The sequence below is a fragment of the Besnoitia besnoiti genome, chromosome IV (assembly GCF_002563875.1).
Source record: "Besnoitia besnoiti strain Bb-Ger1 chromosome IV, whole genome shotgun sequence".
Classification (NCBI taxonomy): domain Eukaryota; phylum Apicomplexa; class Conoidasida; order Eucoccidiorida; family Sarcocystidae; genus Besnoitia; species Besnoitia besnoiti.
In genome coordinates, this window is record NC_042359.1 from 1,160,923 (window position 1) to 1,178,397 (window position 17,475).

Here is a 17,475-nt window from a genome sequence, read left to right on the forward strand (position 1 = left end):
AGTCTCCATGCATCAGGTCATCCTCACTGAACAGATCGCCCGTGGCTCGTGGCGCACCTCACTCCGGGGGTGGAAGCCTCAAACGCAGCCAGGCGGCAGCGACAACAGGCTGACTTGCGCTTAGAGGCGAAAATCCACAACACGACTAACAGTTGGATAAGAATGCGTTTAACACCCCTAATACGCTATAAAGTGTCTGTCATGTACGACTTGAGGCGGAGTTACAAACCAATTTCCTGGCACGGAGTGCAATATGAGGGATCGTTTTAAAGTTACATCAGATACATTGTATCCACAAGCAGCCAAGGTACGAAATAGGGTACTGGCTGCGGCGCGGCTACCCGGGTGCAGCTGGGGAGTACTTGGGTTTTTCACAGTCCTCCATTCATGGACATGCGATTCGCACGGAAAACAGAACGGGGAACAACGTTCTGAGGCCGAGCGGGCACTGCAGCTTCCCAGCCGCTCTTCATCCTCGAGACACAAACGAGATACACCCAAGCAAACGTTTGCCGCGTTTGCCCAGCGGTTTGGTTCCTCCTTCGTCTAACTTGAGTGTCAGATTTTGCTCGCTAGAGTGGGAAGCAAGGCAGGCGCCCATCGGAAGGTCGTCTCAGTTGCAGCTCTCGAAAATGCCAATTTTTTCGAGCGTCTGCAGCAGAGCAGAATTCTGTGCTGCCATAAGATGCTTGAACAACATGATTCCATAGATAGATAGATAGATAGATAGATAGATAGATAGATGAAGGCGTCTATGTTTCGCGTGTTCTCGCGTGTTCGATTTGGGCGGTGCACTCCCCTCGCTGCACTTGCGGAATACAGACGCGTGTGCAGAGAGAGCAAGAGAGAGCTTGCTAGTGCGGAGTGAGCCGTGGCCGCGGACGTTCTGCCCCCGTGAGTAGGGCCTCCACCCGAGTGAGCAAACTGTAGTTAAAAAGCATCGTCACTCCAAAGACTTGCTTCGATTGCCCCTGACTGCATTTCGAGTCAAAACATGGCATACCGTAGTTCGGGTATGCGCAAGTCGAGCTTTTTGAAACTGCAAAAAAGGCGGAAGAGGAGGAAGAACAGAAGAAGAAGGATGGAGGCGCAGGCGGGAAGAAAAGGCTGAAAAACCAGGAAGAAAAAGCTCGCGAACTGGGCAAGATCGAGAGGCGAAGCGGCGGCGTGCGTCTTGAGGGAGCGCCCTCAGGACGATGGCAGCGAGAGTGGCGAAGACGTTTGAGACAACACAGATACACCCTTGTAAACAGGACAAAGCAAGCGCGTGAACAACGCGTGAAAAAGTATGCAAACTCGCGCAGAAGGCAACAACACTGCAAACCTCATGGACACAACGGCGCCACGATCCGCAACCGACAGCACACCTGAAAAAATCCAAGCCCTTCTCCTTTGTCTCGGCTCCTCTCTCCCCTCTTGGCGGAGTCAGCGTAGCTCTGCCTCTTCTGTGTGCCGCTCTCGCTCCCGCCACGCCTCGTCTTCCGCGCGTTCCATCCTACACGGTTTTTTCTCCTGCCCCCCGTCTACTGGCTGCTCTCTGGCATTCCTTGAAGAACTCGAGTTTCTTTCCTCCCTTTCGATCTCGCGACTTCTCACCGCGCTTCTCTGATGCGGTCTTCCATTTCGCGTCTGAGTCCCTCTCGTCTCGCTTTCCGGTCGTGTTTCTCTGCGTCAAAAGACAAACTCAGATTCCGGTTCACTCCTGCGCTGTGTGGAGGTGACTCAGCAGCCGCGGCCAGCGAGGCTTCTGCAAGGCGCCCTGGAGGCGCGGGAGCTTGGCGGAGTCAATTTTCCAGACGCGTTCATTTCCACGCATCTGAGGAAAGCGCAGAAAAGAGACAAAACATCGAGGAGACCGCATATGGGCGCACTACACACACATGCCCACGCGGCTCACGCGCAGGATCTCACTCCTCGAATCTTTCCTCCTCGCCTCTCCCTCTCTGTTTTGCTGGCCCTGTCTCGCTTCCTTGGCTCCCGTTTTCTCCCTCCTTTTCAATTCTTTCATTTTTCGTGCCACCGCCCCCGCCGGTCACCTTCGGCAATCCCCCCCCCTCCCCCCCTCCCCCCCTTTTCGACTCACTTTCACGGGCACAATCAGGCTGCGCGGGCTTCGCAGAAGAAAATCGAAGAGAAAACCCTCGGTCTCGTCGCACAGCTGCAGAAATGCGAAGGCGTGAAAAACGGAATCCCAACGAGGTACGCGGGCAGCGGAACGCACGAAACGCCTTAGAACAACGGCCAACCAAACGGCGAGTTTTCCACATATACATACGTACACATTCATACCTACATACAAACGTCTCGCGCGTCTCTCTCACCGAATTGGTTTCCTTCTTTTCTCTGCAGTCCGCGACGGTGACACAGCCCACAACTGCGGAAGTCGGGAAATCCACTGGAAAGTGCGGCAGGAGCGCTCGCCTTCGTTCGTCGTGCGCCTCAGCGTCGCCCGCCCTGGCCTCTGCGTCTGCGGCTCCTTCTTCCTCGAGAGAAGAAGAGAAAGCCGAGGAAGACTGGTTGAGAAGGAGCTGCTCGTAGAAGCGCCGGGCGCCTGCGACCACGTCGGGATCCGGCGGCGTCGACGCCGCGTGGATCCACAGCCTGCGAATCGATCCAGAGAAAAGAAGAGAAATCCAGAGAGAAGAAGAGAGAGGAAAAGGAAAGCACATGACACAACGCGCGGGGCACCTAGGCCAGAAAAAACGCGGAAAGAGGAGGCCTACGCGGCCACGTGCAAAGACCGCCTTCGTGCGACACACGCACTCAGAGCAGCCGCCTCCACGCGACACGCGTGGATTAACGATTTGGAAACCTGCCATCCAAATAACCCTGTGAGAGAATGAGTATCTGGCTGGCTGCGTCTCGGACGAACCCGAATGACTGGATGTGCGGTAGAGTCTAATTCGAAATGCCTCCACGCACGCTCTGCTGCCCACCGCGGAAACCTTCCGGCTGCGTGTCTGCCTACACCTGTAGGAAGCGAGGGCGGAACGGAATCGACACCCGGCTTGGGTGTCGCGCTTCCCTGCACTGCCCCTATAAGAGAAATACGAAGGTTTTGACAGAAAACAGACCGGAAAACCCTGCATGCATTATCCTGTCCTGTGCTGCTGTAGAGTAAGGATTTGTCGTTCTGTGGCACGGACGCCGCTCCCGCCTCCTTCGCTGCCGACGCAGATTGAGCCTCCGCGTTTTCTGCTCAGCTCCTGTCCTCGTTTTTCCGTGAGTTTTCTCTTGAATATCCCGATTTTTTTCGCCGTCCCCCTCACCTGCCTCGGTGCTTCAAGGGCCAGTCACGGCCTTCCTTGGTCTTAAAGCCCGCGACGATCAGGGACGCGAACGGTTGCCTCACGGTGAGGCAGAGGCCTTCGTCGTGTGCATCCTCGTGGGCTTTTTGCCTCGCCGCGTCTTCCTCACTTTCTTCTTCGCCCCGACAATGCTGACGCTCGGCATCCTCGCGCGCACACGAGACAGACGAGCGATCTGCATGAGAAGAGGCGGTTTCCTCACCTCTTCGGCAGTCGTCTACTTCCTCTTCTCCGAAGAGCAGCGGCTCTGCGACAGCAAAAAGGCGCTGCTTTCTGCCGTCCGCCTGGAGAGACGAAGCAGTGTATGCAGAAGGGGAAACCGAGAGAATTTTTTTCTCCGCCTCCTCTCTTTTCCCGCATGCCGCCTCTCGCTCTCTCTCCCTTTTTTGTTCGTCTTCCTTCCTTCTTTCTTCTTCCTCCTTCTCTTGCAGGCGCCCCTGCAGACTCTGTTGCCACCTCCCTTGGGGGAGCTCCACGGCCGCGGGCGCGAGCGCGTCCCTCGCGGCGGCCCCTCTGAGCGTTGCGCGCGCCGCGAAAAAGCCGCCGGCACTGTCTCCGCGCCCCGAGCGCGTCCCTGGAGCCCAAATAGCCAAGTCGGTTGCGAGCGCGTGCGCGTTCCCTGGAGGCGCACTCGCCTCCCGGAGCGCGGCCAGGAGCCGGCGCGAGGTGGATGACAGCACAGGATTCTGTACCGAAGCGGTCTGGAGACTGCGTTTCTCGTTGGCTTTCGCCGCCGAGCCCTGCTCTGCGGCCGCGGCGTCTTCTTCCCACTCCGCGAGCTCGTCTTCGGCCTCGCGTTCGTCTCTCCAGCGGCGGAGGACGTGCTCCTTCCCCTGTTTCTGAATTTCCTCTAGTCGAGCGAGCTGCCGTCGTTCTTCCTCCCTAGACAGCGGCAGGAAGGCGTTCGGCCTGCGGAGTCGTTCTTCCTCTTCTCGCCGCTTCTTGTCATCAAAGTATATCTTCTTTCCTCCCCAGTGCGCGCTGCCGCCGGCCGCTGGGTCGTCGCTCTCCGCGTCTCCACAGACGAAGCCGTCTCCTCGCCCGGCTTGGGCCTCGCGGCCCACAGACCTGTTTCGCGTACCGGCTGACGAGGGCGCGTGGACGCGGCTGCCCCGAGGAGACAGCTGGCTGTCCTGCGCGTGTGCCCGAGGCCCTCCTGCGCACTGCAAGTGGAAGCGCTGCAGGGCTTCCTCTGTCTCGCGGAGTCTCTCTTCCGCCCGCATCTGCGACTCGTCGACGACCGTCTTGTTCGCCAGGTCCAACGTGATGCGCGCGCGCCCTGAAGGCAGACATTCGCAGCCCCGAAAACCGCAGCCAGACGTGTGACGCGCGCGCCTCGTCGCGCCCCCGCGGCTGCGCCCAGCCCGCAACGCAGCAGTTCAGGCTGCGCGCGCGGCGCCTCAAGGAGCCAGAGGGGGGGCCTGCGGCTGCCATATTCAGCCTCGCTTACGTCTGTCTGTTTCGGACTGGCGCTGCTGGGCTGCATGCAGCTCGGAGGCCTCAGCCCGCTTGCTCGCGTCGATCCAAATGTTTCCTGCCTCTGCGAACCAGTCCGTGGCGTCGTCGTAGACGATGCTGCGCACTGCACTCGTGCGGTCGAAGTGAATCAGGCGGTCCTTCAAAGCCGTCGCTGAACAACACGAGTCACGCGACACACGTGACAGACGAAAAGTGAAGAGAAAAGAAGACACTCACACACCACATTAAACAGAGACAGGCGAGACAGAGGGACAGAACGAGGGCGGCGGGCGCGAACGGACCACGGCTGGTCAGCGCCGCGCCGGCGGCCAAGCGAGGGAAGAGAGAGGGGCGCCGCGAGTGTGAGGAGACAGGAGGCGCGACGGCGCTTGAAGAAAAGCGGAAGAGCGAAAACGCAGCCAACGAGAAGAAGCATCTGCTCGCCGTCACCTGTTTGTCTGGGGTCTGTCGCGCGCTTCGCCGCTGTCAACTCCGCTCCTTGCCTACCTCTTCTGAGCGCCTGCAGGCGTTTCTGTTTGACGAGGTCTCTCTCCTCGGGCGTCGCGTCCTGCAGGCGATCTTCTTCGAGCCAGCCGTCGCTGTCGGCTGCAGCCCACCTGTCTCTGTCTCGTCTGTCTCCGCCTCGCCCCGCGCCTCGCCGCGCGCTGGGGACCTCGCTGTCGGCGCGCCGGGCTTCTGCAGCGGCCTTTATTCGGTTTCCGCAGAAGAGACAGTCCTCGCCGCCCTCCATCTTGCACGCGACCTTTCCGCAGTAAAGACAGCTGCCGTGGACGCCGTGTTCAACTCCCATGCAGAGGCAGATGCAGCGCGCCTCCGCCGCGGCGTATTTGGCCTCTTTCTGCGCAAAGAGACCCCGCTGCCGCCGCACGCGCCCGTCGAGCGAGAGACGCCCCGCAGCGAGCCCGAAGGCGTCCAGCTGCAGGCGCGTTTTCTTCACTCGCTTCGTCTCGCGCGGCTCCCGCGTAAAGCCCCGCGCGAGCGAGACCGGCAGACCTGGCGGCAAAGGCACATCGTCTTGCCAAGAGGCCGCGGACATCGCACAGGGCGGAGGCTCAGAAACCGGCGAAGCAGACAAAGGAGACGAACAAGCTGAAGGCGGCGAAGGAGCTCGAGGAGGCGAAGATGTCCGCGGAGAGGAGGGCGAGGGCGGGGCGCCCGCGGAGGCGTCGGCGAGCGGAGACAGGAGGACGGGCGCGTCCTCCGCCACCCCCGCCGGAAGCGCCGCGGAGATGTTCAGTTGGCTCGCTGGCGACGAGAACACAGAAGCAGACGAGGCCTCCTGGAGGCCGTGCCGAGAGAGCGAAGAGACGCACACGGCCGAAACGCCGCCGCTCGCGGATGAAGGAAAGGACTGGATGCCCGCGAGCTCTTCCGGCGAGACGAGCGCCGCCCACGCTTCTTCTTCTGCGCTGGGTTCCTGCGTCGGTGAGGAGGAATAGAAGGACGACGGAAACAGAGGGGCGGGAGAAGGAGAAAGAAACGCCAGAGGAAAGGAGAGGGAGGAACACGGGTCATCCTCTCGGGGGAGAGACGTCGGCGCGGCCTCGCCTGGCGTCTCGCCGCCTGCGGACGTCTGCGCCGCGTCGTCCCTGACCTCCCTCCGGTCGTCTCCGTCCTCCTGGAGCGCCTCAGTATTTTCCCGTTTTCGTTCGGGCTCCGAAGGCGAGCAGCTCTCGAGGGGTTTCACCGCTGGCGGACTCGGCTTCGGCTGTCTGCTTTCGCGCACGCGCCGAGCGAACTCCGCAGCAAACAAGACAACGTCTTTCGCAATTTGAGGCGAGAAGTCCGCGCGCATGGGCGCGACGAGGCACTCAACGAAGTCCGCGAGTTCTCGCTCTTCCGCCCGCAGTTTCTCTTGGTGCTTCGTCTCCGCCGCGTCGCCGTCTGCGTCCCCGCCGTCCGCGCTCTGCGACGCGCCGCTGGGAGGACCCGCGGGAAGGAGGATGAAGGAGGCAAACTCAGAAATCAGCGAATGTTCCGCGTCCTCAAGAAGCAGCTCGTACATCTCCGCCAGAGCCCACGCCTCGACGTCCGGCGGCAGGGCCGGAGGCGGCATCGTGGTGAGGGGAGAGAACGAAGGAGAGAGACGCGTCTAGCTCGAAGAAGCGAGGAGACGCGAGAGGAGGAGTGGAGGCTAGATGCGAAGCGCTTCTCTCATCTGGCGCGCGCCTCTCTGGGACCGAACAGTGTCGCTGCACGAAGGAGCAGGTGGCCGGCGGAAGCGTTGGCGACTTCAAGGTCTCGGCCTTCAGCTCTTCGCTCCAGTCCGGGTCGCAGGTGTCGCCTTTGTCTTTAGAAGCCGCACGCTTTTCTGCTTCCCTGTTTTCCTGCGCCGCATCGCTCGTGACCCAGGTCCGCGCGTGGAGCCAGGCGGCAGAGGATCCTGTGTAGCGCCGCGGCCTCTCCGCGCGGGTTCTTGGCGCGCATCGTCGCCGAGGGAACAGGCAAGGCAACGCCGCCCCGAGACCCCCAGAGGCGGAGCCAAGCGAGGCGAAAACTGGGAGCAAAGGAAGGAAAGGAAGACAAAAGCGGGTGGACGTCGGCGAGCTGGCCGCCTGATGCAGATACGGGACGAGACGGAAGGGCGTGCGAGAGGGGAAACAACCAAGATTCACAGGGCGGCGAAAGTGGAAGTCGGAAGGCGGAAAGGTGGAAGCGACGAAAAGGACTGGGGCGTTGAAGGGAAAAAAAAGAGACGGGAGAGAAGAAAGAAGAGGAGGAAAGTAAGAAGACAAGGAATTCTGAACTGGGAGACATGGGAAAACCTGGTTTCGTCGATGAGCAAACAACAGCGCAGCGTACACGGACGCGTACGGAAGCAGGTGCGTGCGGGTGTGTGTCACTCAGCTGACAGTGCGTCTGCTCAAACAGAAAGAAAGGGAAAAGGCTTGCCTCCTGAGGAAGGCGGCAAAAAAGGAGCCTGAAACTGGGCGTCAAGCTTGCTAACGTGTTTCCCAAGAAAAAGGATGCCATTTTCTTTTCTATGAGCACATGCAGTTGCCGAGTGCATGCGGGCCAGTCTTTCTCCACCAGCTGCCAGTACACACGACGATGCAGAAACGTTAAAAGTCCTTCCCGCCCGGCTAGTGCATTTCTCAAGCCTTTCAGCGCAGTAACGAATTGTTTCGTTCGCGTGCGTTCTCCTCAGACCGGCTGAAACACTATGAAAAAGCGGGGGTCCGCGCACCAGAAATGCCGCCGCGTAGCCGACAGATGTCAGTGAGTGAGGGACAAGCAGAGAGCGCCGTGTGAGCAGGTGTCGCCATATACGCAGGAAATGGGCAAAAATATCGCAAGTCGGTCTCTCAGCTGTGCCACACATTGTGGGTGTCGGTCAGTTGTTCTCCATGTCTGCACTGCGGGGCCTGAGCGTGTCAGCGACAGCTGACTGCTCCCACGAGAGGAAATCACATGCCAGAGTCTTCCAGCAGTCTCTCCTCTCGAGAGGCCTTTGAGTCGAAGAGAGTCGATTCGTACGCGGCGAAGAAACTAAATGGACGCACATGCATGCGTCATACACCGAAATATATCTATGTGCACACATATGTATTTAGACGCGTGGACGTGTTTATAGCTGCGCGTGGCTCGCGTGGTAAGAACCAAGGACTCAACGAAAGTGACTTAATTCTGTCGCAGGTTGTTTCCTGCGGAGAAAATCGCTGAGCGCTTTGGAATGGCTGGGGCTTCCGTGCGTCTGCTGAGGGTCGCGATGCTGTGTGCTGTCTGAATACGAGGCTAGATCTGTCTTTTCGTGCCGCAGGACGTACGCTCACATGCACCGGCGCTCTCGAATCAACCCGACAGCTGCGCCTGACGCGAGCACGAAGCCTGATTCGCAGGCGATGAAGAAACAGGGGGAAAGTAGATCCCCGAAGATAGATTCCTGCTTTGAATCACCGAAACAGACACAGGGAGGGGCGTGTGGATGGATGGAGAGATATACGTGCGTATGCATGCGGGTAGAGAGGAGAATGGGGGAAGGTCTGCATTCTCGTGTAGAGAGCTGTATTTTGGCGCAAATCGCGCTGCAGCTGGACGCTGGCGGGCCTCTTCATCTGTGATGCACACTACCGCAGACCCGCGTGGTCAGTTCCATAGATCGCTCAACAGCAGATGAGTGTGTTGGTGCTTCAGCGAGGCGAGCGCCATTCTTCGAATCTCAGAAACAGTGATGGCAGCCGGGAGGTTCTCTTCACAATGGGTTGAGAGCGAAATCGTTTGGTTTGTCAGTGCGCGCGACCTGCGCCGCCGGAAACGCTGCACTTCCTCTGTACGCGCCTCCAGAGCAGGAGCGCAGGGGAGAGTGTTCATGCGAATTGTGTGTTCCTATGCGCAAGGCTGTCGTGGAGTGGAATATGCTTTGTTTCGGCGTCTTTCAAACACGCTGGCGTCGTGCCTTCCGCCTCTGTCGCACGCGCGAGAGAAAAGCTGTTTCACTAGGGCCGCCTAGAAAAGGGCTCCACCTCCAAAGGCGCAGCGGTGTAAGACGCCCAATCTCTGAACAGAAAAGCATATCCCGCACGCCCTCAGCCCGGGCGGCGAGGTGCTAGGCGGCCGCTGCGATGCGCTCCTCCGTGTACCCAGCCTCGATGCAGAGGGCGGAGCCAGCGACAGAAGCTGCGGAAGGTCCTTCTTCAGTCTCTCGGTTCTACACACTCCCCGCGTGCGTGGTTTCCGTCTGTCTTCAACCTTTTTGGGAAGCTGTAACACTTCGAAGCGCCGTGCCCGCGCGGGCTGAGGCACTCCCGGCGGCGCCCTCCGAGCGAAAACCACCGCCAGGTTGGCGGACTCAGCGTGACAAGGTATCGCAGAGCACACGTAGCGGCAGGGTGCGAACACACTCGTTCAGTCAAGTTGTGTTTGCAAAGCGGACGACTGGAACTCCGCGCCGGCCGCTGCGTCCGCGCCATGCAGGACAGACTTCTCGTACCTCTGTCACGTTGGTCGTCAGGTTCTGAGTTCGCCTTTCGTGCCTCAAAGAGCTGAACCTGCGAATGGTGTAGGCAGCTTCACAGTGTAGTTGTCCCCTGTTCCTAAGCTGAACACACGCACACGCTGGTCTGGGAACGCCCACACACAAAAACGCCCCAGTCAAACTACCTTTTTGAAATTTTTTACAATATGATAAAAAAGTATAGTTAAAAACTAAAGTTTATAAAAGTAACCGCGCGGAAGGGGGCAATTCACTGAGGCCGCTTCTGATCCGCGGAAATACCTACCTGCGCGATCCGAGCTGGTGGTGCGCTGCGGCAGCGCTGGCGCACATGCGTCCTCTCTCCTCTCTTCTTCTTTGGTTTGTCCGTGCGGCAAAACGTATGGGAGGCTTAAGACTTCTGGGCTGGACGCACAGCTCCCCCGCTTCGGTTCATCTTTCTCTGCAGTGAGACGACGGTTCAGGTTCGTACCTTTCTCTCGTGGGACGAGCGGGACGGACGCCGCCTTTCCGGGTGCTTTCTTTTGGTCTTGACAAATCCTTTCGCGCACGCCCGGGATCGACGACAGAAAGCTGCCGCGGAAACGCCCGGTCTGCTGTCTTTTCCTCATTTTCCTGTTGCCGCCGCCTGACGCAGGGCCGAAAAGCTGCTTCGTGGAGCAGCTCGCCCAGAGTTTTCGCATCCCACGGTGGGCGCGCGAACTGTACGCTGAATGAGCGACAAACGAAAGAGACGCGCAAACGTCCCTCGCATCTCTATTTCCCTGCGTTCTCCGTCGTCTCGGGCGTCTTCTCCCTTTCCTGAAAACCCAGAGAAGAGAGTGAACAACGTGAGAATTGGTCTTGTTCCTCATCTCTGGCGCGTCGCTGTCACCACGGCTGTTAAAACCCGACGGGAACGAGCAAGCAGCTCTCCCTTCAAGGCCACGAGCCAGACGTTGCTCGGCGCGTCTTTTCCAGATTCAGTCTGCACGCGACGCATTCTTTGAGCGTCTTGACTCCTTGTCTTCCGTTTCAGATTGCAAATTCTGCCGAGCAGGGGGCCGCCTCTCTGCATCGTGTCCTTGCACTCTGCCCAGGTTGTCCTCCGGCTCTTCTGGGATTGTCTTTTTTCCAGTTCAAGCGGGATAGACGCCTCGGTCGCAAGAGAGGCCTTTTCCAGGCAAAGTGTTTGTCGCGCTCCACGGGTGTCATCGCTGCGGCTCGCGGGCTCCGCAGCAGCTCCCCCGCCGGTGTGCCGCGCCGCGGACATGTGCGTGGCCGTGGGCGTTTGTGAGTGTCGCTTGACACGATGGATACCCCGCGAATTGGATTCCTGTCCCTCGCCCTCGTGGCGCTTCTGGCGCTCTCGTCTTTCGCGCCTCCGGCGAGGGGCGACGCGTACGGGTCGGGCTCGGGGCTCGATGCTACGCAGCACCCGTTCGGCGAGAGCCCGGTGCGTCTCTTCTCCTTCGCGTCGGGATTCCGCTCCTTCGTCTCCCGCCATTTGGCTGCAGGCGACGTCCTGGTGATTCTCTTCTTCTCTCGGCACTGTCCGCATTGCGTGCGCTTCAAGGAGACCTACAGGGCACTCGCGGATGCGTACGGCGCGAGCGACTCCAGCGAGAAGAACGGCGTCTTCTTCGGGGCGATGGACGCCGGCGCGGTCCAGGGCGACGACGGCAAGGAGTCGATTTGGGAGATTCTCCGCGAATTCAGCGTCGCCTTCATCCCCGATGTGCGCATCTTCGCGCCACTGCATCTCGTGCGGAAAGAGGCGGCCGTCGGGGGGGGGTCAGTCGTGGACCTCGGCGCAGAGTACGCGAACGGCGGCCTGCCAGCGTGGACTCTGCTAGTCCCAAACGATCACATGACCGCGGAAGGCATCGCCGGACTCATCCGCGCACACATCTCCACGGAGAACCTCGAAAAAATGCGGGACACAGACCGCGACGAATCCGACACCCAGTGAGGAGACGCACAGATTCACGAGGCGCACATACAGACTTGTCTAGGTGTATACGTAGCGGCATCAGTATCAGCATGCACTCTTCACACACATATACAAGATTCATATATATACACATGCCTACATATACATATATATATATATATATGTATCAATATATATATATATAGATGTATCAACATGTGCAGAGGTGGCTGCATGTGCATGAGTGAGTCACATATACGAAGCTGTTTCGGCGCCATATCTCGATATGTTTTTGCTTCTTTTGAAAGGTGCTGTACTTGTATTCGGTCTTTGCGAAGCAGAGGGAGAGGGCAAGCGGAGGTCGCGCTGCAAAATGGAGGAAAGGAGCTTTCTACGTTCGTTTGGCGGTGCGCCTGTGCATGGCAGACACACATATTTGTGTTGTAGAACCTATATATATATATATATATATATGTATATACATGGGTGCCTTCGTGTGCATGTGCTTTGAGTCCATTCCGTCTGTGTGTTGTTTGTTGTTTCAGGCGTTCGCGTCTTTCGCTTCTGCAGATGATTCTGAAGAATTTGTCAGCGACGTGCCCGTCGGCGGAGTTTTCTCCGGTGCGGCCGTTTTCGTCCTCTTCGTTGTGTCAAGGTCGCGAGCGCTGGGCGGCGGAGACGGAGCGTTTGCCTCCGCCGCAGGGCGCGGATTTTCGCCTTCACGATGCGCTCGCGGTCCTGCAGCACACGCTCCAGAGGTGGACTGTGGCGGGAGACGCGCTGACGTACCTGACGGCAGTGAAGGAGCGCAGTCTGTCTCGCTTCCTCGAGGTGGCTCGCTACGCGCTTCCAGGGAGGAACGTGAAGGGCGCAGTTTTCCGTCTGCTGCTGCTCCTTCACGAGAAGGGCTCAGGCCTGCAGCCGTTGCCTCCTGGCGCCCTCTCGGAGGAGCTCATCGTCGACGCGCAGGCCGCGGCCGCGGCGCCCACAGGTGGAGGCGCAGAGGGCGACGGCGCGCGCGCGAGCCGGGCGACGCAGGCCGCAGAGGATGCGAGTGAGGCGGAGGGGGACGTGCTGAGACTGACGCCGGCGCTGCAGAAGGCCGTGTGGAGCAAGGCGCTGGGGAGTCTCGCGATCGCAGGCGTGTCGGGCGAGGATGCCTCTGCGGGCGTGCAGCTGCCTGCGCTTCGGCACTGCACCACACTGCTCTGCGGCGTGTGGAGTCTACTTCACATCATCGCCGAAGGCATGCACGTGCAGTTCACCCGCAGAGTCGCGCTTGCGAAGCAGAGAGGCCGCGCGCTGTTCGGCGAACCCCGGCCGCCAGCCGCGGAAGCCGCGCGCGGAGAGCAGAAGGAAGGAGACGCGGGCGCGGCGGGCGCAGAGAAGTACGAACTGAGCAGGGAGGAAGAAGAGAAGAAGGCGGAGGAGGAGGAAAAACCCGACATCCACGGTCTGCAGTTCTTCGGTCCGTATGACAGTCTGGCTGTCTACGCGGCAGAGAAGTACAAGCACCTGCTCGCGAGCGAGAAGCGCGCACAGAGCGAGGAGAAGGAGAGCACGCAGGCGGCGGGCAGGCCCGCGGCGGAGGAGACAGCCGAGGAAGGCCGTCGGCGGCACGCGCAGAACGAAGCGACGGCGCAAGGGGAGAGCGAAGCAGCCTACATGGTCGATGCTCTTGAGGAGGTCTACGGGCCCCTGGGCAACAAACGCATTCTCAAGGTAGGATGCTCGCGGCGGAAAAGAATCGCGTTTTCCGTGCAGACTAGCGTCAGAAGGCGCCGACCCATGTCAATGTCATCATATCCGCACAGGGGTATACAAAAGCTGTTTTTTCAAATACAGGCTAGATACCACTACACCTAATGCACTCAACGTGACGGTCACGTTGCGTGCGGCGGGGGGGGAGAGGCGAGCAGCGGACAGCTTTGCTGGCAGGCAAGGTGTGGCTCGAGAGGAGAGATAGCGGAGAATCCGCACGAGCATGCGCCCATCTGTCTGTCTGCTTGGAGGCGGTCGGGCCCTGTAGGGGCTGAGAGACGGCTTTGGGTCATTTGTGTTCCCACTTTATCTCTTTGTTTTTTTGTTCAGACGTTCGAGGCGGAGCTGGTCGCGCTGGAGACGCGCTTCATCGTCCCCGCGATTGTCGTCCAGGCGTCGATGCGCGACTGGATCTTCTCATTTTTCACGTGCATCGCCTGCCGGTCGCATTTCTTGGAGTGCTTTGAGCGCGGATTCTACGGTCGCGAGGAGGTGTCTGCGCCGGCCGTCTACGCTGAAGAGACGCAGGACGCACTCGAGAGCAAACGCACGCGTCTGCGCGTGGCGCTGGAGCGATTCTTCGCGGGCAAGGATCAGCCAGGAACTCTCGCTGCGAAGGGCGAGGCGGAGGCCGCGGCGGGAGACGCAGGCGCGGCGGCGGGGGGGGAGAAGGAGCGGTTGCTGGAGGGGCTGCCGGCGAGTGTGTGGCTTTCGCGGGAGTTTTTTGTTGTGCGCGACGGGCTCGAAGTGGCTGAAGAAGCAGAGAACTTGAAGCACCTGCAGCTCTGGCTCTGGCGGCTCCACAACGCAGTCAGCGTGCGCACAGCCGTGGAGGCGACGGTAGAGACGCTTTGGTTTTCAGAGGGTGCGCGCGTGACAGACAGCCACGCCGCGGAGTCCCAGGCCGCAGACGAGCCTCTGGGCGTCGGGGAGCTAGCGAAGCGCGGCCTGAACTTTGCGTATTTCCTCCGCGTGGATCCGCGCTGGCCGCCGGCGCAGCTCGCCGCCTCCTGTCGCGTGCCGGCGCGGAAGCCGTTCCTGCTCACCCCCGAGTACGTCGCCGCGAAGGGCGCGAGCGAGGCGGTGCCGCTGTGCGAGAACGTGGACTTCACGGATGACTTTGACTTGGAAGAAGTTCGCCAGTGGCTCAAGCGGACTTACTGGAACGACGCCTGGGCAGGGGGGGGGACGGGGCCTGCAGACGAGGAGGGCGACGGGGCTGCCGCTGTCGACCTCGTCTTCGATGGAGCCGCGGGCGCCTTCCGCGCCTCCCGCCCGCCGCGCCGACTCGCTCTCGCCTCGCTGCGTGGGCGCGAGACGACGAGATAGTGGAGACGAATGCGCGGGTCTCTTCACAGCTGCAAGGCGCGAAAAGCCGCGCAGGACGCGGAGGCCGAAGAGCCATTGGACTGCGCGCGTCTCCCGGCTGCGGGTACCCGGGCTTTGCCGAGGCAGACACACGATTTAAAGAGGCACCTTCGATTTTTTTTTTCCACGGGGAATTTCTAAATGCGAAGGAGAATGTCGGGATTTGAGAAGATGCTCTCGCGTGATGGCCTCCATGTGCCAGCATCACGGCCAGCGAAGGCAGCCGTGGAACCGATGGGAAAGTCGACATGGGGCGGCTGTGGTGGAGGAAGGATTCCACGTCACCGCGGACATAGCTTCGCCGAGGCTGTGGGCGTAAAAGTCTGCATTATGGAACAATGTTGGGTGCATGCGTAGTTTTAGTCAGCTTAGGAATGGAGCTGCGTGCGGACTTGCATAGATGAATTCGCCCGCCAGCTGTAGAGCCTGGACGTCTCCGCGTCTCAGGTCGATCACCCAAGGTCCATTTCTCATTTTGAAAGGAGCGTGCGTGGCACGCACAGGCACTGTGTATATTTTCTGTTCATGCGACTTTCGTATTTGCGTGCTGCTTGGTTTTTTGCTGTCGCCTCCTCCACCTGAAACCGCGGCGATGCGAATTCTGTTTCTACGGGTTTCCCGACGGGCGACCTTGGAAGTTCTGTCGCGGAGGCGCCCGTGTGCATGCGGCGCCCGTCTCCCCTCCTGGCGCCGAGTCTCGGCGAGAAGCCTCCTTCCCCCTGGCGTGCGCGGAGGCGACTTGGGTGTCACTTCGACTTACGCGTGAATGTGTGCATTTTCGAGAGCCTTCGAGCGGGGGGGGAATAAGGGGCGTAAGGGGGGGGGGGGGGGGTGTCGCGCACAGCCTCATCTCTCCACGGAACGAAAGCCAGTGGCAGGCCTTGCAACGCAGTCGAGGGAGGAGGCCCGCGGAGTCCCTTCACTCGTGATTTCACCAATTAATTCGTAAGCAGTTGGATTTCATCTCAACGCTACGCGGTGCGTCACTGGCGAAATCGTCACAGCCGCCGGCACGCCTCAGTGAAGCACGCAAACTCCTCAAACGCAATTATTTATCATTATATCGATATATATATATATATATATATATTTATTTGTATATACACGCGGTGACAGAGGGCAGTCGTTCGTAGAAGTGAACATAAGACATATAAATACATATGTAATAATATACTATTAGATATACATATATATATATATATATGTTCGTGGGGGGTCCGAGGCTTCTCGCGCGTGAGCCGCTCGGCGCTGCAGCCCTTTTTGCGCACATGAGCTTGTGCTGATTCGAAAATAGTGATGTCAAACAATACTGGGACAGACAGGCACACATAGCCCGCCTGGATGTGCCCACTGCGTTAGTGGAAGCAGCTTGTCCGGATGTATGAGGTCGCTCGAGCCGCGAGGCGTCTCCGGTTGTGTGTTTTGAGGCCGCGTAGCCAGACGAGGAGTTCAGGGTGAGGGTTTCAAAGTTCGAAGGGCTCTTCAAACGCCCGCGTGCCTGTGCGAGCTCCAGAGGCGGACGGCAGCAGCACCACTGACACGTAGATAAAAATAAAGTTCAGAAATTCAGATACAGCTGCATACCTATGTGTGTGCACTTCATCTTCGAGAGACGAGAGGAGGCAGGAGCCCGGACGCGCATCGAGAGCTGTCGAATGCGTTGGCGCTGTTGTTCTTGCGATACGTCGGATGGCGCTCTGGAGCTAGAACGCCCCATCCTAAGGCAGACAGCAGCCGAGGCTGCTGCTTTTTTCTGCGTCCGGTGATGTAGGCCACTCAGCGCTGGAGGAGCTGAGCTTCAGAATCTCTGTTTAAAAAGGGTCTCAGTGTAGGGTCGCAGGCATGATGGGGCCAGTAGCTCCACACCGATGAAACTCAGAGACAGCCACGTGGGCGCGAAGAAAGAGCGAATCCCGCGAACGCAAAGCCGGTCGCTCATCTCAGAACGCATGCAGCCAGACGAGGATGCGGAAGTCAGCGGGAGCCAAAGAGAGAGACGTCCCACTCCGCATCCCAGGAGAGACGCGAGTCTTGAAGCAGGAGCCTCGCTGTGAAGGGAAACTGAAGCCAGAAATTCTCAAAAATAATTCCCGTCCTGTAGGCCAGAATATCCAACAGCTAGGCACCGCTGCCCATGCCATGTGCGCGCTTGAGGCTTACGTCTCGTAGAAGCTCCGCTCCAGGGAAAGCAGAACTTGCGCCGGCGTGCGCGGGAGTGACAGAAGAGACAAAATGGACGAAACTCGAGTAGAGAGGAAGAGATCCTGGCGCCTGTGTTGGCACACATATATGCGTACATACATATATGTGTATGCATGCATGCGGGGTCCACGTATGGTGGTATACCTGTAGTAAACGCAGACTATTTGTTGTTCAAAAAAATGCTTTTTTCGAAGTCGCGCCGGCAGGGCGCAGGCGCAGCCTGAAGCCCATGCGAGCAAAATGTTCGGATGTATCAGCCTTTGAACCCGGCTGCTCATCGAGACGCAGACGTGACGCCTTTCTTCTGGCTCAGGGAGTCTCCCCTCGCCGGCGCGGAAATGCGTCAGTCACCTCGATCTGCATTTCAGGTTTCAGCGACCCGCGCACGCCCCAGCTGGCGAAAGGCGCTCGAGTCGGACCCCCTCGCCGGGACATTTAGGGGCTCCAGGGCGAATCGGGCTCTGCGCCTGTGGACTTGTACAAACGCCGGTTCGCCTCCGTCCACTGTGAGT

At 59.4% G+C, this 17,475-nt stretch overlaps 2 protein-coding genes across 2 annotated transcripts; one reads left to right on the forward strand and one right to left on the reverse strand.

Annotated features, from left to right (window-relative positions):
• Positions 1 to 1,696: 1,696 nt before the first annotated feature.
• On the reverse strand, positions 1,697 to 6,843 carry BESB_053120 (uncharacterized protein; the record flags this gene model as incomplete). Its single annotated transcript, XM_029363747.1, has 6 exons — positions 1,697 to 1,816; positions 2,084 to 2,158; positions 2,322 to 2,601; positions 3,270 to 4,587; positions 4,759 to 4,938; positions 5,274 to 6,843. The coding sequence occupies 6 exons, from the start codon at positions 6,841 to 6,843 to the stop codon at positions 1,697 to 1,699; spliced, it is 3,543 nt and encodes a 1,180-aa protein (XP_029219670.1).
• A 4,168-nt stretch (positions 6,844 to 11,011) lies between these two features.
• On the forward strand, positions 11,012 to 14,722 carry BESB_053130 (uncharacterized protein; the record flags this gene model as incomplete). The annotated part of the gene is made up of 3 exons (XM_029363748.1): positions 11,012 to 11,667; positions 12,178 to 13,354; positions 13,724 to 14,722. 3 exons carry the CDS (start codon positions 11,012 to 11,014, stop codon positions 14,720 to 14,722), a joined length of 2,832 nt encoding a protein of 943 aa, XP_029219671.1.
• Between the last annotated feature and the right edge of the window lie 2,753 nt (positions 14,723 to 17,475).